Here is a 26,575-nt window from a genome sequence, read left to right as displayed (position 1 = left end):
TATAATCATCTGTCATAGTAAATTACTCGCACGTAGCCTTTTTAGGTGTGTTTATATTTATTAATTCAAATGATTTAAACAGAAGTAAACATTGCAAACTATTTCCGCTTTCTTGTGGAAGCGACATTCATTTTACGACATCTGCGTTGGCTTTACGGCAGTGATCAGTCGGAAGTCTGGTAACCAGGGAGACGGCTGGCGGGACTGCGGCCAGCGCGAGATGGTAAGCTGCAATTAATCCAAAATCCTCATTAAATGCAAACAGTCAGATTTATTAGTCAGATATGTGTATTCTAATGTTTCCATGAAACTGTAAACAGCGATTGACGGCCAAGGACGGAAGCGGAACACGGCTGATATGCAAACAAAACAAACACAAAAACTCGTGGATTTCCGCTGAACCGTTCGGGGGGGGAAAAAAATTACCCGAGCACTAGCAGCGTGTTTAAAAATCTCAGTCTCATGTGACCGTCATTAGCATTAATTTGACTGATTGGCGGCCGGTTGCGTTTGTTTTCGATCTTTAAACTGGCTTTGCTGATGTTTTCTAGTCAGTTAGCGATTGTTGAGTTGCTGTAGTTCAACACTGATCAGAGGTCAGGTTTGTTGTTTCTTCTGCAGGTGGTGATGATGTCAGACAGGTGGGATGTTCAACTATTGTGACGCTTCTGCAAACTCGCCGACTGCTTGCACTCACAGGTGAGATGTTAATGAGTGTTTACGCGCTGTTGTTAATGTTTTTGTTTTGAAACTCTCATGATGCAACAATAAAGTGACCTGTAACTCACAGCGCGAGTTACAAGCACATTGTGTTTAGCCCTCATTTTCACATGATTTTGCCACAAAGAGAGTATTAATATTCCAGTTATGTTCTAGTCAAGTTCACAAGGCTTCTATGTTTCTCCAGAGCGATTCCATGGAGGTCCGTAAGCCGGTCCTGGAACTGAAAGATGTGCCGCCACCTCCCCTCCACGGTGCCGGCCCGCAGGCGCACTCATGTATTGGCCCGCCGCAGACGCAGCCGGGCGGTCTCAGCGTAAGCGTGTGTTCTTGCTGTGAAGCTAGCGTCCGCTTGCAGCAGAGTTCTAGCGAGGCCAGCGGAACCACCGGTGGAGGCTTTCCTCTATATCTCTCCCGCTCACAGACACACAATCTCACCCCACCTCACCCCTCGGCACTCACTCACGGTGGCCCTGGAGCGCCGCCGCAGACCCCTGGAAGCTTCGGGACGCCCTCTGCTGCGGCGAGCCACTGCCACGCATCCTGCTGTGCGAATCTGAGGCAGTTGCACGTCTGTTCCTCTCTGTGTAAACTCTGTCACTGTCGTCGGGTGCAGTCGCACCCTTTTTCACACGGTGACCCGTCCTCACCCTCTCACCTCTGCTCTAACTCACTCCACCTCAGTGTTGAGCATACGCCGCTGTGTGTGAAGGGTGCTCACTGTTTGCAGGACTGCTGGAGAAAGGTTGGTGGATCGCTCTCTCACCGCTGACTCGAGCACATCCTTCATTCTCCAATAAAATACAAAGTGAAGGCGAGGCAGAAATGTGGTAAAGCGGTACTCGTGTGGAGTCTGCGGTGAAATCTGACTTCAGTCTCTTCTGTTTTCAGAATTTACATGTCGACTCAGAGAAGGTTTGGCCGAACATTCCTCCACCCGTCCCTGTGTGCAATGGCTGTGGCGTGACAGGGGTTTCATCTGACAGTCTGCTGGGTGTCCACCTCAGCAAAACCCCTCAGAAATATGGTCTATACACACAAGAAGCACACATTGTTTTACTTGGTGCTGTTGTTAGTGTGCTGAGGCCGGTTGCACCAGCTGTTCGTAACTTATAACCTACTTTTGAAACATAAAGATGCACTAAGTTACAACTTGCCCACTGCTAAATATTTTTTGCGTTGCACCATTAAACTTAGTTGAAAAGTAACTTTAGGTATAAACAAAATATTTTTTCGGAAGCCTCCAACCAGGAGTAATGGTGGGAATAAAATGGCAGACTGACTGAATTGCATCAGTTTTACCCAACAGACACAAATTAACGCCTTAACAAGGTCTTAAATCAGAGCAGAAAGGCTTGAATTCATAAAGTTATGGCATTAAATATTGCATTCATTGCAAAAAAAAAGATTTCTTCCTCAGTATTTTTGTCCTGTTTTCCAATACAAATATCTAAACATCTTTGATACACCAACGTGAGATGCAAATATAAAATGAAGTCTTGAAAAATTGAACTAAATGAAGTGTTTATGCTTAAAACAAGATCAAAAATCTCTCAACGAGTTATGAAAAAACTTCCCTTTGAATTAAGTTGATTTTCTGACCCCATTGGCAGATATTTGTTGTTGTTTTAAGCATAAACTCACTTCATTTTGATCAGTTTCACGGAAGACAAGACTTCATATTTTATATTTGTAACTTTTAATCATTTAGCAGATGCTTTTATCAAAAGAAACGGCAATCAAATTTTTTCATTTTATATCACCAGTAAATGTATCTTAAGAATCTTTAGACAATTGCACTGGAAACGAGACAAAAATAAGGAGGAAGAACAACTTTTTTTTTTTTGCAGTGTGATCAGAAGAGATGGTAAAAGTTAAATCCATATTCTAGTGGTTGAGAGCAGATGTATTCAAGCTAATTTTTTTTCTAAAATGTAATGTATATCTTGGAAGTTATTTTTTCAAACTCTGAAGTATTGCTAATACATTGTTTCACCCTAGACATTTACATTTAGAGATCATATTGACATTCCCTTCAATTTATTCCTTAGATTACTAAATTACTTGATTTTAAAAAGGTCTTTAAAAAGTCATGTACCTTCATAAAACCTGCAGTTTTAGTTACAGACTAGCTTTTAGGTACTAAGCCTCTAGTGTAGACTTTGTAGCACAGACGTACGGATGGCTGGTGCAACCCTGGAGAAATTGGATGAGTGTCGCTCACTGTATCTGTGTCTGCAGGTTCTTCAGAGAGCGGCACACAAGAAACGCTGCCCCCCATTGGGGTGTTCTGGGACATCGAAAACTGCGCGGTTCCCAGCGGACGCTCGGCTGCGACGGTGGTGCAGAGACTCCGAGAGCGCTTCTTTCAGGGACATCGCGAGGCAGAGTTCATCTGTGTATGTGACATCAACAAAGAGAACAAAGCCGTCATCCAGGAGCTCAACAACTGCCAGGTGCGCGTGAGCATCACGGCTCATCCAGAGCGTTTCATTGACATTTGATTGATCCATATGCATTTGTTTATTGTTTGCTTGATTTCTTCCTGTTCAGGTGACTGTTGCCCACATTAACGCTACAGCCAAAAATGCAGCCGATGACAAACTGCGTCAGAGTCTCCGGCGATTCGCAGACACACATGCTGCACCCGCAACGGTCATCGTTGTTTCCTGTACGTGTCCACAAACGTAAAACTCTGTTCAAAATATTTAAGGGGCTTAAATCATGAAAAATCTGATTTATCTCTTGAGATAAAAGTGCTTGATATATAATAGGACGTATACTATTATTCCTGAACAGCAGAACCACCAATGAGAAATGTGGAATAGTGTCTAAACTAGACTGAACTGACAGAAAACACACAGTGAAGTGTGATACTAGGGATGTTCAATATGTATATGATATTATCGTAATTGTTGTTTTAGCAATGTGTGATCTGACAAAAAAAACACCTATTCTATTAGTCTATTAAAATGCCGTCTTTGCCCCATATCTTGAATTCCGTGGGCAAAAAATGCCCCTGTATGAGTTATTGTATGTTATATTTATATCATATGATAGTTAAACATTATCACATAAACAAGGTTGTTTTTTTTTTCTCCAATAGCATGATTGCACTTATGGCATTGATTTTATACAACAGTTCAACAAACAAGTTGAGTAACAATTTACACACACTATTGCCACAATTGTTTTTGTTCTATTTTGCTAACGAAAATAGTTCCAAACCAATTCTTTGCTGTTGTGTGTCTCCAAGCAACACACAGCGGTGTTTTGTTACTGAATGAATGCACTTTTTTTGTTGTTGTTGAACAAATCGGATGAGCCAGTAGCTATGTTTTTAATGCAAAACACCAAGATGCGTATAAATTCTAAATGTATACAAATATGTATGCACTCAGTTGAGGCCGATCTTTTTTTTTTTTTTTTTTTTTTTAAATCTGATAAGAAGACATGCTCATAAACTACGATGGAAATGCATTTCTGAATAAATCCCTCAATGCGCAACAAAAACCTCACATGATTTTGCCTTGGCAGCGGATGTGATTGGATAACTGGACTAACCAGCAGACTAATCGCATCACAGCATCTCAAATGTTGGTTTGGTGGTTCTGAAATTCCTGAATCAAAGTCTATCATCAGAATCATTTGGTTTAATTCCTTCCCAGAAGCGTCTCGCACTATTGCAAGGAAGTGACTATTTTGTTCTCTTGAACACTTGGGATGGGAATGGTACTTTATTCGCAAATGTCCATTTTTGCGCAAAAGTTAAATTCACAACTATGGATGGAAAAATAGCTAGTGATTCACTGACAAATTCATGAAGTCCTAAAGTTCCAGGATCAACTAAACAATGGATTTTCAAAATGTAAAGTTTTGCGGTTCTTGAATGAATTATTAGATGCACGCCAGCCTGTTATTCTAGGAACATCGACTACATTTTCATGCCTCTAAGCATGACGCAGAACAAAACGAAGGGTGATTGGTTGCGTTACATGTCAGTCAAACATCCTCTTGGGTGGTCCTTGGCCAATGAAAGCTGCGATAGGGTCCAGACCTCCTTCTGTCAGTCTGAAGGTCTGGCTACGCAAGACAAAATTATTAATGGCAAAATTACAGAGAATATAGAGAAATGTGTCGCCACCTACTGGTGTATTGATGTTATTGATACAAATGTTTATTTGAAGTGTCAAGTTACTTTCAAAACGTGATTTACTCTATTTTGATCTCTACTATGAACCTCAGTGTTTATATCTGAAATATAAACTTTGATCTCAGTTCTTCTGTGAAAATTAGAATTATTGTAAATAAAACATAATAACACTGTGTGGTTGAAAAGACTATGAAGCTGTTTTTATACCTATAAATGACAGCTGCTCTCTTTCGGTCAGCAGCAGCACCATCGCAGATCTGAATGTTCGCTGTGATTGTACTTGTTTTAATAGACGGACAAATCGTTGTCATTTAGGAACAAGATTGCATGGGTGTTTGAATCGATACTTTGATCTTTTAACGATTAATCGTGCAGTTTCATGTACAAAAGTTAAATTGAATTTCTGTCTGTCCTTCCTGCAGCGGATGTGAACTTCGCCAGTGAGCTGAGTGACCTAAGGCATCGTCACGGTTTCCAGGTGTTTCTGGTACACAAGAGCCAGGCTTCGTCTGCTCTGCTGCAACACGCACACCTGCGCGTCCCTTTTGAGGAGTTCGTCTCAGACCTTCCCCCTGGGATGGTCGTCAAATCGCAGGTCAGCCACCTCACCTCACTTTTTTTCTATATTCCTGAGTGCATTTGGTTCTGCATTTGAGCACTGATGTGATGAAGGCAGAAAACTGCTGGCTGGTGTTTGTTTGGAGACAGATGCTGCTTAGTCGGGCTGCTTTCGTAATCATGTGATCATAAAGTCATTCAGTGTGTGACTCCATGCTCTGAGATTCATAGAGAATTAGAGTCCCATTAATTAAAGCTCCCAGCGACAGAAGCTGAATTCCAGCTTCATCTCAGATCTCCCAGAGTGCTGTTTGTGTCTCTGCTCCTCAGCCCAGTTTCAGTCTTCTGTTTGTGCACCACCTTCCCACGCACCGTGATGCCAAAGCTGTGGCGAACCGGCTACAGCGCCTCTCCAATAACTGTGGAGGGAAAGTGTTGGGCGTATCAGGCGGCTGCGCCGTGCTCCGGTTCGCCAGTGCCAGCGCAGCTGAGCGCGCCCGCAAGCGCATGGAGAACGAAGATGTCCTAGGCCACCGCATCGTGGTGTCCTTCTCTCCTGACGGCCCGGAGGAGGAAGAGGAGCGCCGGCTGCCCGCCGCCTCCTCTTCTGTCTTCCTCCCCGTAGAGAAGCCACGCTCACCCCGTCGCCTTCGCCGGGCGTCTCGGTCGTGCCAGGCGGGAAGCCACGCCACCGAGCGCCCGTATACCCCCAGGAAAGCAGGCCACGCCTCCTCGTGCAGCCCTGTGATGAAACCCCTCCCCCAGGTCAGCTGTGTACCCGCCTCTGCCCGCCTCCTCCCCATCATCCTCCAATCGCACGCTTCCTCTTCTCATGCCATTCTCATTGTGCCTGTGTGCTGCCGCTTGACCCTGCTTGCGCTGCTCGTGTCCCGCTGCTCTCTGTGACGTGTGGCTGCGCCCAGCGATGCTTTTACATGCCGTTGCTGAGACTCCATCTTCCTCTGTCCTCATCTGTCCTCCCCGTCACATTCCTGTCTTTCGACTCATTGGGAATCGGTCGTGTGATCATGTTTGTTGTGAAGTTAGCGCTGTGTGCCTGTATTTGTTTGCTGCAGGCTGTGTGCAGTGTGACCCGACCTGTGAGTGCCTCGCCCCAGAGTCACACCCTCCTGCCTGCAGCCGGAAAACCTGCAGAGCAGCCACAACAGCGCAGCCGGAGGTAATACGCACGCACGCACACACATTCACTCATTCACGCACGCACACACATTCACTCATTCACGCACGCACACACATTCACTCATTCACGCACGCACACACATTCACTCATTCACGCACGCACACACATTCACTCATTCACGCACGCACACACATTCACTCATTCACGCACGCACACACATTCACTCATTCACGCACGCACACACATTCACTCATTCACGCACGCGCACACACATTCACTCATTCACGCACGCGCACACACATTCACTCATTCACGCACGCACACACATTCACTCATTCATACGCACATGCGTACACACATTCACTAATTCCTGCACACATACACATTCAGTCATTCATACACACACACATACACATTCACTCATTCATACGCACATGCGTACACACGCACACACACGTGCGCACACACACACACACAGGTTTGTTTTTGTGAATTGTGGGGACAATCCATAGCCGTAATGGTTTTTATACTGTAAAAACCATATTTTCTATCGCCCCACACTACCCCACCCCTACCCCTACCCATCACAGAAAACTGCACATTTTTACTTTCTCAAAGAAACTCATTCTATATGATTTATAAGCCTTTTGAAAAGTGGAGACATGCGGTAATGTCCTCATAACTCACCCTCTCCTTGTAATACCTATGTCATACCCATATCATTATCAGGACACAAATTTGTATATGTCACAATCACACACAAAAGTACATATCACATCACAAGCAGTGTTCATGTGTTCCCATGATTGTGAAGGTAATGATTGTTTGTGTGTGTGTGTTTTTTTGTGTGTGTGTGTGTGTGTGTGTGTGAGAAGGCGAGACTCTCCGGGGCAGCCGTTTCAGATTAGCACTCCTTCAGCATTCAGTAAACTAAGTATACAGCGGAGCTTCAGTCCTGTGATACTCTCTCAGAGTTCATGGTCATCACGGTAAGCGAATTGAATGGTCATCAAAGGCTTCATAAAACTCTTAAGTTCTCGTCACATGTTGGTTGGTCTCTGGTCTCTTCAGGAGTGCGTCCCCCTGCCTATCAAACCGCTCATCTCCGCTGAGTGCTCCGTCCCCCAGCAGCTGCACCGACGGCCTGTCTGAGCCCTTCTCTGACGGAGCTGATGTTCAGGTCACTAATCTGGACTACAGAATGTCACGCAAGGACCTGCAGCAAATACTGCGAGACGCTTTTGCTAAACACGGCAGAGTGAGTCGCGTCTCGCAGAAATTAAATACCAGAGCTGGTTGAAGGCAAACTTCATTATGATATGTGTTTGTGTGTGTGTAGGTGAAGAGCGTTGATCTGAGTCCTCATACTGACTATCAGCTGAAGGCACGGGTGCACATGAGTTCACTCCAGCAGGCTATCGGTGCTGTAAGTCTGCTGCATCGCTATAAAATCGGCAGCAAGAGGATTCATGTGTCGCTCGTCACTGGAGCCAGTAACAAATCTCTCACCTGCCTAAGGTAAGCATGATGTGATAGACTGTATCAAATTGTCATATCGCGATAATTGCTCAAACTTTTATCATATCATCAATGCATCACTAATCAAGCAGTTATTCTGGATCGATTCTGATATTTTCTGTATTTATCTCTTTCTCGAAACGATTCTGAGCTTGGTTTTCAACAGCAGATGGCACTGCGTGTTTTAGAAACAGCTGTACTCTGCTTCCTTTCAATTCCTTACACACACCACTTGAACCTTCTATAAAATAATCATTCATAAAGTTCGAGAAGGTTGAAGATTATTACAAGGGTGTTTGCAGTGGGCTGTTTACATTTAAAGGTGAAAAATTGAATTTATCTTGGCATAGTCAAATAACAAGTGTTCAGTACATGGAAATGACTTACAGTGAGTCTCAAACTCCATTGTTTCCTCCTCCTCCTCATATAAATCTCATTTGTTTAAAAGACCTCCGAAGAACAGGTGAATCTCAACATAATACCGACTGTTACGTAACAGTCGGGGTATACGCCCCCAATATTTGCATATGCCAGCCCATGTTCCCAACATTATGAAAGGAATTAGACCAGGGCAGCCAGTATTAACGTCTGGATCTTCACAGGTGAATCAACAGACTAGGTAAGCAAGCAAGAACAATAGCGAAAAATGGCAGATGGAGCAATAATAACTGACATGATCCATGATAACTTGATATTTTTAGTGATATTTGTGAATTGTCTAAATGTTTTGTTAGCATGTTGCTAATGTCCTGTTAAATGTGGTTAAAGTTACCATTGTTTCTTACTGTATTCACGGAGACAAGAGCGGTCGCTATTTTCATTAATAAACACTTGCAGTCTGTATAATTCATAAACAACTTCATTCTTTATAAATCTCTCCAACAGTGTAGCATTAGCCGTTAGCCACGGAGTACAGCCTCAAACTCATTCAGAATCAAATGTAAACAATATAACAGTATACAATACTCACATAATCCGACGCATGCATGACAAACACTTTGTAAAGATCCATTTGAGGGTTATATTAGCTGTGTGAACTTTGTTTATGCACTATTCAAAGCAAGCGAGAGCTCCGTGGGCGTGGAGCAGTTAAAAAAAAATGAATTTAAAAAAATCTATGGGGTATTTTGAGCTGAATCTTCAGACACATTCAGGGGACATCTTAGACTAATATTACATCTTTTTAAAAAAAGTTCTAGGGCACCTTTAATCTTGCATCATAAAAGCATTAAGAACTAGCCTAGAGTGCTAAATCGAATCGATTTGCGATTCATTAGTAAAATACCAGAAACAAGTCATGATGCATTGATATATTGTCCTAGCCCTAGTATATGGTACTATCACTGCATTGAAGTGTTGTCCTCCTAACGGGTCTTAACACTGTATGTTTGTGTGTTTGTGTATGTATACGAGTTTTCTTCTGTGAATAAACATGTCACAATATTCCTCATTTAAATAATTCCTGCCCAAGGCAAACGCAGAATAAAGGGGCAGGGCCTGGTTGAATTAGTAAGAGTATTGAAACTCATGGTTATGGTAAGGGGCGGCCCATTTCCCAAACACTCTCGAAGTGCTTGACCAATTACAACTAGGGTTGCCATCTATGTCTGATTAAAAAAAACCTGGACCTATCGATGACCTGACAGACCGCTTTGCTCACAAGTGAAAATGTCCATTAGACATTAGACCCATAAGACAAATTTGGCCTTTGTGCAGTAAGATTGCGCATTGTCGTGACTCGTGAATATTTTAAACATCTCAAGTATTCTCACTTATCTTACTTAACTTATAGCTTACCTGATTGCTTAGATACTGGTGCTTGTGCTTGCTTTTGCTTCCTCTTTGCTAAAGAAATAAGTAGAGGGATGACCTGATTAGATTTGCATTTACCATACCTTAGCCACATCTATAGCCACTTTTATTTAGTATGTCTCAATCAGACATTGGAATAACAAAATCATACATAAATAGGCCTTAGCTTACCTAGTCTTCCATCTATACTTGGTGTTTCCCTTTGCTGCAGCTATTAGTGGTTTCTGTTCTTCAATGAATGTCTTGAATTCAGTGTTTCTTCTCTTTTAGCATGGTCATCTAAAGCAGTTTTGCCTTCATGTTTAACCAGAATTTTAACTGAGCATATGGAGCAAGTAGCATATAATGGATCGCCTGGTGTTTGCTTTAGCCATGTGGAGTAATTGTCATTTTTCATCCAGTCATTATTAAAGTAGGCCGAACGTTTAATTTTCTTTTTTACTGGCCTGTCAGTCTTTGTTGACACATTGTCATCTTCGTCCTCTGTCTCGCCACCCATGTTAACACTAACAACAAACGATGTTGATGACGTAAAATCTTCTTCACTGCTTCAATTTGCCGCCTGTAGTAACTGGCTAGCTGCCAAGACAGATGCGCTAGATGACATAGCCTACGTCACACGACACATGTCCCAGAGCCAATGATAGCACATTCTACACACGAGACACCCTATGAGAGACATGCATAGGCTATTTCAAGTGAGAAAATATTAAATTGAACATACATGTTCATGTAGCCTTTCGAAAACCGGGACATTCAGTTTTTTTTGTCCTCCTTTTTAATAACCTGTCCCAGGAAATTTATCTACTCTCCCGGCTCAGGTTATTAAAAAGGACAATCCCGGTAAAACCAGGACAGGTGGCAACCCTAATCACTACACACTGTCAGAGCATATTGTGCTTTTCAGAAAAGGGCTTCATAGAGACAGGAACTAAACAGAGTGTTCCTGACAGACTGGGAAGAGACGAGCTGCAACAATGTTAAATATGGGGAAAATAATGAACATTTCAAGCATAAAAACCTGTTCTAGTAGAGCCCAAAAACAAAATCAAGACTTTGAAAAAGGGCATAATGGGTCCTTTTTAATAACTTTCTTTCTTAAAACAAAAAGGATGTAAAGTAAACAAATGTTTCAAACAGAATAAAGTGCAAAAGAACTATAAAAAAAAAAAAAAAACACATTCAGTCACTATCTAGGGCATTTTTTTTTTTTTTGTCTGGAATGTGTAAAAAATTTAAAAATGTAAACAAATGTTTGAAAATAGCCTTTTACAGTATTTGGTGCTGTGATGGATACACCATAAAGAAAATAAAAATCTGAATAGTTTGAAACATTTAAATATTGTCCATAAACAGGAAGTAGTGCAGCCTGCTTTGTTTACGTCAAATCTCCTTCACTCGCTCCTTCACTTATTCCGTCATGCTTCTCTTCCATTTTGGGTTTGTTTACATAGTGCACATGCCTCTTTGACGCAGTGTTGGAAATTATAACTGGTTAATGGAAAAGTATTTTAAAAATGCATTCTATAAATCAAAATAATTGATGATAATTATTCACATTTAAGACCACAATTACAATTCAGTGCACGTTCATTATTATGATGAATCGTATTACTATATCTCGGCACTTGTCTAGCCTCAGTGCTCAGTCTCTTCCTGTTGTAGATGTGATCATGTTTGTTTCGCAGCTCTGAGATCAGCAGCATCCTGCAGGACGCACCAGCCAACTGCCTGCCTCTCTACAAGTTCACCGAGACCTACGAGAAGAAGTGAGTGATACGCTAAGTTGGATGCACATTAGTGTTGTCAAAAGTACCGACTTCAGCACCAAATCAGTAATAAAATTTTAAAAATTTGACAATACCAGCATTTCCCCCTAGCATTTTGAGCACTGAGTGGATTCGTAAACACGTCTGACTGGCTATTGTTCACGCACTCAACAGATATCTCTGTGGTTGGCTACGATGTTCAACACTTCAAAAACATGTTGTAAATGGACATCTTTAATACTCTTTACCAAGTGCTTACACAGATACACACAGGAGCATTTGAAAGCAGACATTTATCAGCGGATCCGCTGACAGACGCCTGCTTTCAGTACCAACTTGGTACTGAAGTCAGTACTTTTGACAGCACTAATGCGCATGCCCGTTTGTTTGAGTTGTGTCTTGAACGCTGTGTCTGTACTGCAGGTTTGGTCATAAGCTGGTGGTAAGTGACTTGTACCGATTGCCAGAGGTGGTGTGTGTGCGTGAGCAGGGAGGCGGGCGGCTCGTGTGTCTGCTGTCCAGCACTCAGGCCCGGCAGAGTCCGTTAGGATCCGCACACTCTCACGAGAGCTCCAATACAGCCAGTCCGGTTCTGTTTGAGGAGCTGGAGTACCATGAGCCTGTCTGCAAACGGCACTGCACTCAGCGGGACTTCAGGTAAATGTAGACAGGCGTGTGCTCGCATATTCATTGAGTTTCAGTCATTTTAGCAGCAATGAACTTGACAGTTTGTCTTCTGGTTTCAGTGAATCTGACTTTGATCCGGATTCTTACATGATCCCGTTTGTTCTGGTGTCTCTGAAAGTTCTGGCTGCTCATGTCCACAGTTTACTGCAGAGTCATGAGGGAACTGTACCGCTGCTTAGGTAACACACACTCTTGCTGTTATTTAATAGGTCTGTTAATCTCTATTGTATGTGTGACTGTTTCCTTTCTGTACAGTTTCCCAGAATGCTATGCAGCAGAGTTCAGTCCTTTAACTGTTGCAGAGGAGGGGAAGCTGGAGGGAAGCGTCCCGTTAGAGCACCTCATCACCTGCATCCCTGGAGTCACTATAGTAACGGCCCAGAATGGCTTCAAAATCATCAAGTGGATTCACAACAAACCCCCACCACCCAATGCAGGTGTGTGCATGTGCACATGTTTTTGTGACACATCAGGACTAGACTTGTGCCGATATTCAGTAATGCGATAAATTGCAATAATGAATATGCACAATATTTTAATCGTGGGCACTTCAGAATACCGTAAATAATAATTTATTACTAATTATAATTTTATTTTTTTTATAAGGCAATTATGAATACTTTACCCATCAGTCATATAAAATGCACAACTGTATTCTGCGTCAAAAGGACACGTGCACTCAGATGTAAACAATCCCAATGTGCATGTGGCACATGGCGGAACAAGTGAAGGAGACGCGCTGAATTTTTTTTTGTAATCTCAGTGTTGTTCATCACAGCACCAAATACTGAATACTTAAAAAATACTTAAGGATATTTATTTTTAAACCTAAACATTTTAATCTGGACTACAACATGCCCTAATGATTAGAAATGTTCTGATTATTTGTTATTGTTCAGTAAAACTTTGAAAACATACAGCTTCATTAGTTAACATGTTAATTCATTATCACTAAACTGACAATAAAAATACTTATAAAGTATTAAAATTAATTAATGTTAATTTCTTAGTTACTGTTTAATAACATTACTAAAATCAAAATAACTTATTTAATGGACCTGAGATAAAACTAACAATGCTCAGTTGTTTATAAAGTAACATTAACAAAAAATAACACTTTCTGTAACAAATGTAGCTATTGCTCAATCTTAGTTAATGCATAGCAGTGAATCTCAACCTTTTTTGAGTAATGGACCCCCGTCATATTTAGAACCATCCTCAAGGACCCCAGAATAACATTGGCTCATTGGTATCATTAATGTCTTTGTGAAGACCAAATGCAATCAAGTATAATTTACTACTACGTTAGTTGACTTGTCCAATATTCAGCAATATTGTTGGTTATATTATACATTATCTTCTTCTTTTATGGTAACATGTCAAATGTCAAAATATACAAATTTTCATATTCAGATATTTTAGAAGGACCCCCTGGCATTACGTCAAGGACCACTAGGGGTCCACGGACCCCTGGTTGAGAAACACTGCATTAAAGTGTTATCTGTTGTTCTTTATAGCCTAATTCTTTTGCATTTTAATCTGTTTGAAAATTTCAGTCAGAGTTGTTTTTGTTTTATTACAAAAAGACTTCTTAAACCTGTTAAACTATGACAAAAATGGTTTTGCAACTTATTTTAATATCGTGATAATACCGTATACCGTGATAAAAGCTTCATCAATTAATCGCAACATGAAAATTTGATACCGTCACATGCCTAATCAGGACACAAATTTGTGTAATGACATGGGTATGACATGGGTATTACAAGGAGAGGGTGACTTATGAGGACATTACCCCATGTCCCCATTTTTCAAAAGGTGTATAAATCATACAGAATGAGTTTTTTTTTTTTTTTTTTTTTTTTTTTTTTTTGAAAGTGAAACTGTGCAGTTTTCTGTGATGGGTAGGTTTAGGTGTAAGGGCATAGAAAATATGGTTTGTACAGTTTAAAAACCATTACGCCTATGGAATGTCCCCACAATTCACAAAAACAAACGTGTGTGTGTGTGTGAAGCACCTGAATTAAAGCCAGCACAACATTCAAACATGAGATAATGATCCATCTATAGGGTTGTATTACAATTTTTTTTTAAAAGCCTTAAATGCTCTGTGAAAATCAGAAACACATGCTACAAAGAGGAAAAAGATCACATCTCTAAATTCTAAATTATGACATTTTCTCTGTCATGTTCTGTTTAAAGTCTGCATGATTTGGAAGTTGTGTTAGGCTTTTCCATATTGTGGCAAACAGCTTCTGGAACAAGAATAAAGGTAGGGCGGGGCTTTCTTTCGTCCGTGGGGAATTGATTGGATGGTTGTGGTTTGCTATTGATGGATCTCATGTGAGTGACAGGTCACCTTGTCATCAGAAATGACACTGCAAGAGGGAGGGGAAGTTATTTTGATTCAAGATTATGAGGCACATGAATTAATAAACAAACAATGATGACCACAGATAATTTATAGTAAATACTGCAATAGTGCATAAAAAAAAAAACAGGTGTTTGGTTTCATGGTGACTTTAAGAACCGCTAGTTCAGACAATCCACCTACTGGTCGATGCTAATTTATTGCACAGTGCTCATCTTGTCGTAGCATTAGTCACAAGCTTATCTGGTGCTAATGAAGTGCATGAGTGAAAGCCCATATTTGTTTCTCTTGTGTTTATGCTCAGATCCATGGCTGCAGCGCAGTAAGAGTCCAGTTGGGAACCCACAGCTGATCCAGTTCAGCCGAGAGATGGTGGATCTCATGAAGAACCAGCCATCCTGTTTGATGCCCATCACAAAGTTCATTCCAGCATATCACCACCATTTTGCTAAGCAGTGCCGTGTGTCTGACTACGGATATTCCAAGCTGCTGGAGCTGCTGGAGGCTGTTCCTCATGTGCTGCAGGTCTGGATGCACCTGTGAACTCAGATTTTCATTTAATTCACAATTTGACGTTCTCCATGCTTCCCTAGCAAGTTTAAGTCCGCATGAAACTGAAGTTGCGCTTATATTTTCCCTGTTGTGACACACATTCGAGCGAAAAGCTTCTGGAACAAGAACAAATGTAGGGCGGGGCTTGATTTTGTCCATGGGGAATTGATTGGATGGTTGTAGTTTGCTATTGGTGGATCAGCGGTAGAGAGTAAAGGCCCAGATATACTTCAAACAAAGTTTTTTTTTTTTCTTCGTTTAGGAGTAAAACGAAGTTCAAAATACGTGACCAGCAATATACTATAATCAAAAATCTGACGCTGCCCACACTGCTGAGAGCGACGGTTAGATGAATATGTAAATGGGTGCTGTGCACTTTTTTTTTTTTTCTCAGTAATAAAATAAACACAACAAAAAAGAGAACTGCAAGAATTTTTTTATAGAAAGCATAAGAAAAGTGTCTGATCATAACAACATTGGTATGCTAGCACGAGCTCTGCAAATTAGCGCTCTAGTCACGTTTATTTATAAAGCACTTTATTCAATAGATTGCTTAAAAGCAAGCAGCTTTACAGTATCAAACATGAAAAACAGTGTCTGTGCCACATTTAATCAGAAGCACAACTTATCCAGTGTGTTTGTTTTTACCCGTGGAGATCTTTCCTCAACGAACTCGAGTAATGAAATTAGTCGGAGAGAAGGGTTCCACGTGAATGAAGGCGGAGCCTCAGCGCACACCTCCTATTACGTTATCGTCATGGACCAATGGTAGTATGAAGGTGTTTTGCAGCTGGAGAGAACTTTTCCTGAAAGTTCGCTTTGGCAAGCCGTTTCGAACTTCCAAAAAGAACACAAAATGAACTTCGTTTTAGCCTGATTTTGTTTGAAATTACGTCACATCAGTTCGTTCTTTGATTTCGTTTGAAGTATATTGGGGCCTTTAAAGGATTAGTCCACTTTTAAATAAACTTTTCCTGATAATTTACTCACCCCCATCATGTCATCCAAGGTGTCCATGTCTTTCTTCAGTCGAAAAGAAATTAAAGTTTTTGATGAAAACATTCCAGGATTTTTTTCCATATAGTGGACTTCAATGGGCACCAAACAGTTGAAAGTCAAAATTAGTTTTACTGCAGCTTCAAATTGTTCTATACAATCCCAGACGAGAAATAATGGTCTTATCAAGAGAAACAATCACTCATTTTCTAAAAAAAAAACAATTTTATACATTTTAACCAGAAATACTCATCTTGAACTAGCTATCTTCTTCTTCTCTATGAGAATTCCGGCAGTGTAGATAATGCTAAGTGTATTACTGCCCTCCACAGGTCAAAGTTTTGAACTAATTTTTATATGCAATATGCTAGTTCAATAGTATATAACAGTTGGTTCAAACTTTGATCTGTGGAGGGCAGTAATACACTTAGCAGTGTCTACACTGCTGGAATTCAAATAGAGAAGAAGAAGAGAGCTTGTTCAAGATGAGCATTTATGGTTAAAATTTATATAATTTTAAATGTAGTTTGGTGCCCATTGAAGTCTACTTTTTGGAAAAAATCCTGGAATGTTTTCATCAAAAACTTTAATTTCTTTTCGACTGAAGAAAGAAAAACATGGACATCTTGGATGACATGGGGGTGAGTAAATTATCAGGAAAAGTTTATTTAAAGGTGGACTAATCCTTTAAGGCTAGCAGACCTGACCGCCTTTTGCCAAACTCTCATTTTCAATAAAGATAAAAAAAAATGCTCTAAAAGTGGAAATAAACTGTGAGGTGAAACTTTAAGGTGTTTATTGGGTAGGGTAAGGTGTAGGGAGGGTTTTTATTCTCCCATAAGGCAGCATATATTTAATAATTTTAATAAATATAATCGGTTACACACTATGATATTGCATCCTGTTAATGTACAAAAATGCTGAGGTACAAATAGTATCTGCCTATATATATATATATATATATATAATAAAATTATAGATGGCATCTAATTACTATTTATTGCAAAGAACTGATACTTTTACATGGTGTAAATAGCGATATGCTATTTACACTAGGTGAAAATAGCAGTAGATTCTAAGAAAATGCTACTGTCACAGTTTACATGGAAACTATTGCTATTTTCACTTAGTGTATACACTATTTGCACTTAGCCAGTGCCTTATAATAAACAGCAATTTTCCATTAAAAAAGAATTGTCCATTTTGATTTCATGTTCACTTTAATTCTTTTGTGTGTAGATCCTAGGTTTAGGCTCCAAGCGTTTGTTGACGTTGACTCATCGTGCTCAGATCAAACGCTTCACTCAAGACCTGCTGAAGCTGCTGAAGTTTCAGGCTAGTAAACAGGTGGTGATCAGGGACTTCGCGCAGGCGTATCACTGGTGAGAATCTCAGTACAGCCGTCTCTCTCTGCTTCTGAAGCATTAGGTGTAACCTCTTCCTCCTGATCTGTGTGTATGTCAGGTGTTTCTCCAGGAACTGGCAGGTGGTGGATTATGGGATGTGTGATCTGATGGACCTGTTGGCTGAGATTCCAGACACGACCATCACAGTCACTCAGCAGGACTGTGACACACTCATCTCTGTTCCCAAAAGAGGTGAAACACTGCTGCAAATCACCATCGCTTAACCAGGCATGATGCAACACTGCAAAATTACAGTAGCTATGTTTTCAACTTTCCAAAGTTGTAAATTTAACTTAAGTGCAGAATTGGAATATTGAATGAAAAGTTTGCGAACAAAGCACCGTTTCCATCATGGGTTCAAAAGAACAAAATTGTCACTTCCTGGGAAATGGGCCCAAAATATTTGTAAGAAAAATGGAAGTTTCTGCAATCGGGGATGAAAATTTAGCTCTTTTTTTTCCTGCATCATAAATGACGAAATGCAATAAACGCTGCAATGTTCACTTGCGTCCTAGCTGTTGTTTGGGAACGCAATCGTGTGAGATGGTTTTGGGCGGGAATTAAACCAAATCATTCTGTTGACTGACATCTAGGGACTTAAAATCAACATGCTACATTTGCAGTGTCACACTAAAGGCTGGAATACACCACATGACTTTAAAAATCTGAACAGATTATAAAACACTATGCATCATACACTTGACGACTTTGTAAATGGTTACAGACAAAAAACTGGCCATCATATGCTATACAACTGTTCACACACTAGCAGACTTTCACAACAAACTTGTGCAAAAACACGCAGCCCGTTGCTCTGAGACTTGTGACAAATGTAAACAAAACATGTTATAAAATCGGCTCAAGATACCAAACGTCTAATATCATCTTTCCAGATGGAATCACAGTCTGAAGCTTAAAAAAAAATTAAGTTTTTTTTTTTGTTGTTGTTGTTGTTTTGTGAAATTGGTCAACTCAGACTGACCAACATGTGCTGACTGACTGCAAATTGGGGCAAAAATCTGTACAAAATTTTTAGTGTGTTCTAGCCTTAAGAACGCAAACCTTATACCTCATTTTCCTGATGCTTGACCTCTTTTTATGGCTTTCCTTGTGGATCTTGAGGAAATCCTACTGCAACTGATTCTGAACTTTAGAATTCTGAATGGAAGTTGAGAATCTGTTGATGATTTCCTCAAGATCCTCATCCATCTTTGAGCACTGCTTTTGTCCAATGAGATTTCAGTGTGGGCGGGGCTAGCTGGTACAACCACAGCAATGGCTTTTACACGTGCAACAATGTGATTTATTTCCTCAGATTGAGGAATTAATTGCAATAAGATGTTTACATGACTAAAGCAAACCACTTCACTCCCATTTACATTTTTCATTATTCTGATATTTCGCTAAGAATTCTGGTTATTTTTACCTCTATTATTCACATATGCACAGTACAAATGATGAATTTGCATGAAGTAGGTGTTACTGGCCATTGTTTTAATCTAATTGTCAACTGCAAAACACATTCTGAAGCATTAAGGCAGGAACACACCAAGACAACGGTCGGCCGTCTGGCACCGTCAGCTGAAGTTGGTCCCCGTCGGCTTTTTTTCGGCCAATTCGACATGTTGAATCGGCATCGGAGCTCGACGGTCCGCCGGGCCATCTGATCATTCTGATTGGCTGTTTAGCTACTGCCACCTGCTGGTTCGGAAAGGCATTTCATCTCGCACAGGTGCAGAACGGATGTGCTACTTGGTTGTCGGCTGTCGAGTTTCGGTTTGATATGTCAGACCAACTTTGGACACAGACACTGCCTACGTGAACCAACCCCGCAGTCTGCTTTCGTCGCCACCAGCTTGGTGTGTTCCTGCCTTTAAGCATAACCTCTTCACCTCTTCAAGTGTCTTCATTTCAATGTTTGACAATCAGTATGCAATCAATATTCATGTTGTGCAACATGAACTCCAGATTCTTCAGCACCCCAAAAATGTGATGCCGCCTTTACCACTATGTTTACAAATCTGTGCATGACAAAATCATCAGTGTTCATCACAAGCACATGAGCCCTTTGGTCAGAGTGGAATTTGAGGGTGCGTGTAAATGTAGTGCTGTCATATGGTTTCCCCTCAGAACGGACGGCAGAGGAAGTGGAACGCACTCGACAGTTTGGGAAGGAGGTTGTAGACCTTCTGAGACATCAGCCTCATTTCCGGATGCCCTTTAGCAAGTTCATCCCCACGTATCACCACCACTTCGGACGCCAGTGCAAACTCTCTTACTACGGGTTCACCAAACTCATGGAGCTTTTTGAGGCCATTCCAGATGTTCTTCTGGTCGGTACACGGACACAGATGTGAAGGTTCTAGAACAGTAGGCAGGAGTCATTGATTGTTTTTCTCTTTCTCTCTCAGGTGTTGGAGTGTGGAGAGGAGCGGCTGCTGGCACTGACGGAGGTGGAGCGTGTGAAAGCATTAGCGGCTCAGCTGGTGAAGCTGCTTCGGGCCCAGAGAGACTCTGGACTTCCTGTCAGTCAGCTGCTGAGCGAGTACAGCAAGACGTTTGGCTATACCCTCCGTCTGCAGGACTATGATGCCAGCACACTGCCAGCCCTGCTCAACAAACTCTGCCATGTTGTAAAGGTAGAACAGCAAGGCCTCAATATACTTGCAGTGAAGTTCTTTGCTTAGCGTTAAAGAAGTTTGTAATACATTTTCAGTGCTATACTGTTAGCAAACATCCCGACGCCACCCATAGTTCTTGAAAATTATCTCTGTCTTTCTCTCTAGGTGGTAGATGCTCCTGAAGGGAAGGAGGTACAGCTGATTAACAGGAAGTCCCTGCGTGCCTTGACATCTCAGCTGCTGGCTCTGATGATGTCACTTCCTGAGGATCGTGATCATGTCGGAGTGGAAGAGCTGAGGAAGCAGTATGAGCTTGCCTATTCCGCGCCACTCAACCCCTGCGAGTATGGCTTCATCTCTCTCACCGAGCTCCTCAAGAGTCTGCCGTACCTGCTGCAGGTACGAGCTCCGCTACGGCATGGGTCAAGCGCTTTAGCCTTCATCTACTTACACTAAACCCTAAAATTATGTACTCTTTTTGTGTAGATACATTTGAGTGTCTAGCAGAAGAGTAGGCAAGCTTTGGGACATACTACTTCGTCATAATTGCTTCTTTAATGTGTTTATGTGCATCCTTTCACCGTTTAAACTGCCCTGTCAGTTATCTTGTCACAGTTAACATCCACCACATTTCATTTCCTACCGTGATGGAGAAATGTAGTAGCATGTTAATCTGGCAATCGTTGGTCTTTCATGAATTTGGGTTGCTGTTAGAATGTGCATGGATCTGCACTTTGGATTTTAACTGGAAAAATTAAACCACCTGGGATACTCTATACACTAATGCTAATTTTGATTTCTATTTGGGACAGTTTGCGAATTGATACACAGCATTAGTCTTTGGTAATGCTGACATTTGTGTCTTCCTCTCCAGCTCTCTGAAGATGAGGATGATGATGATGCTGAGGAGCATGTGAGGTTGACAAGACTCTACCAGTTTGCCCGCAGTGTCCGTGCGTTGCTGCACACCTATCATTATAACCAGATCTTCTTGTCGGAGTTCTTTGGCGCCTTCAGCAAATACACTGGCCAAGAGTTTCAGCCGCAGACTTATGGCTATAAGACACTGGAAGAGCTGCTGGCTGCCATACCGCAGGTTCGCTAAACACACTTCTTGATGTCTGCTTTGATTTAGCACACATGAATGCCTTGAGATGAACGGATTCTCTTTCTGTATATTGAACAGGTTGTCTGGATTAAAGGTCACGGTCACAAAAAGATCATAGTCCTGAAAAATGATATGAGAGGTATCTGAATCCTTTATTTTTCCCTCTATGTCAGTTTGATGCCCCTGATGTAGCTTTTTGAATCATGTTTGTCAGAACAGAAGACGTTAAAGGGTTAGTTCACCCCAAAATTCGGTCATTAATTACTCATCCTCATGTCGTTCCAAACTCTCAGAAGCTCAAACGTGCTGTGTAACCAATGATGTTCATTCTTATGTGTTGCCCAGCATATTCGAGCTTCTTGAAGAGGTTTGTTCTTGTGCATCATTCAAGTTAGGCTGAGCTTCTGCTTGTGTTCGCTGATCAATATTTATACGCGAGTAAAAACAAACTAAATATATTCATCATATAAAGCCATTGAGGCTTTTAAGAAAATTTGGACTAAACCACTCAATTCATATGGATTATTTTTACAATCTCTTTATGAACCTTTTGAAGCATCAAAGTGATAGTTACAAAGGCCGTAAATGGAGACGGACATCAAAGGTTTCATCAGTTTCATCAAAAAGATCTTAATTTGTGTTCTGAGTTTGGAATGACATGAGGGTGAGTAATTAATGACAGAATTTTCATTTTGGGTTGAACTAACCCTTTAATAAGTGTAGCCAAGAAAATGAACAAAATTTCTTTCCTCTTCCTGTAGCAGAATTGCCATAATTGTTTTACTAGCAATGGTTCAGCCAAAAATTATCATTCTGTCATCATCTTTCTCTCCATAATTAATTCAAATAAATGCTATAACTCATTAATTCAAATAAATGTAATCTTAACGCACTGCTTTATCTCTTTGTCTGATTTAAAGTGGGCAGAATGCTAGATCTAACGAGCCGTAACTGATGAAAATAACCATAATTTTTACCCTTCTGGTCAAACATTGCGCTGCAAACATCAGTGACGGCTTTAACTTGTCAATACTGGTAAATGACCAGTAAGCAGGATAGCATTTGAATGTCGGGTGTTTTTTGTTTGTTTGTTTGTTTTTTGCCTCAACATTGTGCATTAAAATTTCCTGATGGTTTACTCACTCCCATGTCATCCAAGATGTTCATGTGTTTTTCTTCAATCGGAAAAATATTAATGTTTTTGAGGAAAACATACCAGGATTTTTCTCCATATAGTGGACTACAATGGGGACCAATGGGTGTAAGGTCCAAATTGCAGTTTCAATGCAGCTTCAAAGCGTTCTACATGATCTCAGCCGAGGAATAAGGGTCTTGGCTAGCAAAACGACCGGTCATTTTCTAAAATCTAACCACAAATGCTTTTCATACACTAGCTCTGCGATGTGCCACGCATTACGTAATAAAAGGTGCAGAAAATGAGATGGAGTTTTTCCACTCTACCGCAGTACTTCCGCCTTTGTCACGCGTGACCTTTCCAACGTGATTACGTAATGTGTGGCCCATCGCAGATCTAGTGCGAGATGAGAATTTGTGGTTAAAAAATATAATTGTTTCGCTAGATAAGACCATTATTTCTCGGCTGGGATCGTGTAGAGCACTTTGAAACTGCAATTTGGACCTCCCACCTGTTGAATCCAGTGAAGTCCACTATATGGAGAAAAATCTTGGTATGTTTTCCTCAAAAAACCTTATTTTCTTTTCAACTGAAGAAAGACAGACATGAACATCTTGGATGAGATTTTTGAAGGAAATTTTAATTCTGAATTGAACTAATCCTTTAAAAGTCAAGCTGAATGTGTGTTTTTGTCTCTTTAGCTCGAGGCAGTCCTGTGGTCACTGCGGACGGGCCTCGTGCCGCCGACGAACCCCGAGCCGCCGACAGCCCCGCCAGCGGTAAAGACCCTGACAAACACCCGTCCATTAACCTGCGCTTCGGTCATACATGTAAGTTTATGATTCTGTGTCTCTGTCCGTCAGGTGAGATGGAGCTGCTGTGTCTAGGTTCAGGATCTCCCGTGGATCTCTTGTGCGCTCCTGTACCGTCTTGCCTGCCATCTCCTCAGCTGCAGCCTGACCCGGTGCAGCTGCAGCCTGGAGATCTGATCCACTTCGAGCCACATCCACGCGGTTCGTCTGAACGAGAGCCGGTTCAGGATCGGCAGCCTCGGCCGGTCAACGGTCACCTTGCAGCTTCGACTTCTGATAACGGAGCGACTGAACCAGCAGAGCTCTCGAAAGCATGCATTACGGACAGCCCTGGCCGCAGGACGGCACGTAACAAGGTTAAACTTGCGGCTAACTTCTCCTTCACATCTACCCTGTCAGTCTAAAGCTACATAAGTCACATGACCTCTGTTGTCATGATGAACGTGAGTTCATGTTAGCGGCAATGAGACGCTCTGTGTGTCCTTCCCTCTGACTGTGTGTGTGTGTGTGTCTGTACAGAAACATCATGTGAGACAGATGTTATTTTGTGAGAGGAAACAGAAGTTCTGTGTGGTGAATTTCTGTTTTCAAAACCTTTGATTTGGCTCCGGACTGCAGGAGATCATGTTCTTCATTCGTGTTTCTCTCAGTATGAGCACCAAACCAACCAGCGCCACTCCTGCTATGGGATTGTTTTTTGTTTTTTGTTTTTTTTCTTTACTACATTTGCTAGTTATTAATGGCTAGGTTGAGCCTGAAATGTGCAGACAGCTGCTGATTGGAACTGTGAAATCATGATGCTTTTGTCCAAACCTTCATTACGGTGAATCTGTCCTCTGTGTGCTTCTGCTGAGATGTGCAGTTGTGCCTTTGTTTGAGACGTTATTTGTGTTGTTTGAAGCACATGGGCTCCGTCGAATGAAATGGAAGGTGGAAATCACTTAATTCTTTTCAGAACACTTTTTGTTAAGTCTGTTTCAAAGCAGGAGCCTGTTATTGAAGGGCCTTCCTCTCTTTTAACACATTCATTAGTTAAAGCCGCCCTCGTCACATGACTTACGGAAGCCGAATAGCTTAAGTTCATATTGTGAATGAAGTCCGTATTTATTGAAATTCTTAAAGGAATGTTTAGTTTAAACCGCCTCAGCTGCTTATCGGAGGATATTCACACTCGTCTTACGGTTTCACTGGCGTCCAGATGAATTACAGCGGACCAAAGAGCAACACCCTCGTATCCTGCCATTTGTCTTTTGTATGGATGTTAATTTTGGTCCAGAAGTTGCTTTGAAAGTTATATGCACATCGTGCATAAGCCCTTGTTTATGATGAGTAGCTGCAGTTTCCTCTCTTATGTGTTTTGGCAAAATCGTACTAATCAGATGATGTTAATCACCTGTTCCTCTGGAAATGCCAAGGTTGTTTTTGTGAACCTTGAGTTTGTGTCTTCGCTCTCTGCAGATGCACTTCGTGATTTGAGACGCCGGCTCTGTGGCCTGAGCCCGGCTTTTACAATGGTTTGTATCAGCCGTGGCTCTATAAGAGTGAGAGACGCCAACGCGGTGCTTCGGTCACGATGAGGTTGATTTGTGTAACACTGTCTTTGTGCGCGTCATGCATGCTTTCGGCTCGAAGCTAACGTCTGACGCTTAAGTGTTCTGTATCATGCCTGTTGAACACATTGATTTGTTGATGTTCGATGGCACATCCTGTTTTCCGTTTCATTTAAGGGTGGCTCTTTGGTCCTGACGTCTCTCCTTTCAGTTGAGAATGTTTTTGGAAGCCTTTCTAAATGGCAGCAGCTGAAACTCTGAGGTGAAGTACGTGTGTCTTCAGAAGAGAAGCTCTCAGTGTTTTTATGCATGTTTGCATAACGTTCGCCTCTCGTGCTGTTGGATAGATAGATATTTGATTTATGCAGAAATGTGATGTGTGTCTGTACCGGTGGATCTGTGTGTGTGCGCATCTCCCATTCGTCAAGTGCAGTTTTAATATTTGTTTATCCTCTTGCGTCCATCAGACGACCACAATGAATCTAGAAGCCTCTCAGGTTGCTATGTCAGCTGAACATCCGTTTGGTTCTTGTGAAATGACATTGAAGTTCAGGCTCAAGACGCTGGAGGTCTTAGGTATGATTTTAGTCTCCACCAGAAAGTCCTGTTTTTTTTTTTGTTGTTGTTTTTTTTTTTTTTTTTTATGTAATGACCAAATATTTTCTGTCATGTATAATAAATATCACAAGCATCATTTGGTGTCCTGCTTTCAGTCGTGTTTCTCCTGTCGAGGTTTGCTGCCTTTCTGATGGGTTTGTCACATACAGTTGTTAGTCAGCATGAAATGCATCTCATGTAAGGAACAATTTTTGCCTCAAACCAGTGTTCTTTTAGTAACATTGAGATGCTATTATAGTTTTATTAATATTTAGAATTTGATTTAATTTTTTTTTGTATTGAATTTTTCATTTCAAGTTTAGTAATTTTGTTGTTTCATTTAATGTTTTTCTTTTTTTAAATGTATACATAGTTTTTATTTATTTAAATTTTAGGTTTGTTTAGTACTCAAACTAAATGAAAATGGGAAATGTTGCCTTGGCCTAGGAAATAAAATAAGTTTAGGTTTTTGCATATTTTATTTTATTTCAGTTAAAGGGATAGTTCACCCAAAAATGAAAATTTTTATCTATTTTTAAAATGAAATGTTTATCTGCTTACCCCCAGGGCATCCAAGATGTAGGTGACCTTTGTTTCTTCAGTAGAACACAACTGATGATTTTTAACTCCAACCGCTGCCGTCTGTCAGTCGTATAATAGGGACTTTAAGCAGCAGCTGCTGATACGGCAACGGCATTCTGGCGTTCCATTGCGCATGCGCAAATTTTACTGCTACTTCTTGACGTTCTACTGTAACCGTCTACTACGGCAGGGTAGCAGATTTGCCGTAGTCGTTAATACGTGACAGACTAGATAAGTAAATGTTATGTTCTATGGTTATGTGGTATTTTAGTTGTATCTGTATGTCATTTTAATGCCAACAGCAACCATTCTCTTGCTTTTATTTACATGTAATGTATTGTTTACTATGTCAATTGATTAAATGATCCACGCCATCTTCTTTGTTGTTGCTTAGTGATTTTTGCGTTCTTTAGCTACGGCAGTTGACAGTTTACTTCCGATCGTCGTTGCCGTTCCATCAACAGCTGTTGCTTAAAGTCCCTAATGC

At 41.1% G+C, this 26,575-nt stretch overlaps 1 protein-coding gene across 6 annotated transcripts; it reads left to right on the top strand.

Moving 5' to 3' along the window:
• The first annotated feature begins 162 nt into the window (after positions 1-162).
• Positions 163-26,566, top strand: LOC137010629 (meiosis regulator and mRNA stability factor 1). Of its 6 annotated transcripts, none has more exons than XM_067372771.1 (25): positions 163-223; positions 622-699; positions 908-1,465; positions 1,612-1,747; positions 2,962-3,176; positions 3,274-3,391; positions 5,296-5,468; positions 5,762-6,196; positions 6,508-6,611; positions 7,448-7,561; positions 7,644-7,830; positions 7,912-8,090; positions 11,591-11,671; positions 12,095-12,328; positions 12,418-12,537; positions 12,614-12,795; positions 15,034-15,254; positions 17,517-17,659; positions 17,742-17,875; positions 19,814-20,016; positions 20,095-20,322; positions 20,470-20,703; positions 21,179-21,400; positions 21,491-21,551; positions 23,249-26,566. In XM_067372771.1, exons 3-25 carry the CDS (start codon positions 917-919, stop codon positions 23,761-23,763), a joined length of 4,788 nt encoding a protein of 1,595 aa, XP_067228872.1. In that variant the 5' UTR covers positions 163-223; positions 622-699; positions 908-916; the 3' UTR covers positions 23,764-26,566. The 6 variants fall into 6 exon arrangements, with proteins under 6 accessions (XP_067228872.1, XP_067228875.1, XP_067228871.1 ...); XM_067372773.1 differs by having other exon boundaries at positions 172-699; positions 23,249-23,326; positions 23,411-26,565; XM_067372772.1 differs by having other exon boundaries at positions 202-223; positions 602-699.
• Positions 26,567-26,575: the final 9 nt, after the last annotated feature.

This window comes from Chanodichthys erythropterus, chromosome 21 (assembly GCF_024489055.1).
Source record: "Chanodichthys erythropterus isolate Z2021 chromosome 21, ASM2448905v1, whole genome shotgun sequence".
Lineage (NCBI taxonomy): Eukaryota > Metazoa > Chordata > Actinopteri > Cypriniformes > Xenocyprididae > Chanodichthys > Chanodichthys erythropterus.
Note: the sequence above shows the minus strand (reverse complement) of the source record. Positions and strands in the feature narration are given on the sequence as shown.

What these genes read in the sequence shown, in the direction of transcription:
- LOC137010629 (XM_067372771.1), top strand. Translation starts at nt 917, where the DNA reads ATGGAGGTCCGTAAGCCGGTCCTGGAACTGAAAGATGTGCCGCCACCT. An exon ending in ACCGAGACCTACGAGAAGAA is followed by an intron (nt 11,672 to 12,094) that starts GTGAGTGATACG and finishes TCTGTACTGCAG; the next exon opens with GTTTGGTCATAAGCTGGTGG. An exon ending in ACCCCCACCACCCAATGCAG is followed by an intron (nt 12,796 to 15,033) that starts GTGTGTGCATGT and finishes GTTTATGCTCAG; the next exon opens with ATCCATGGCTGCAGCGCAGT.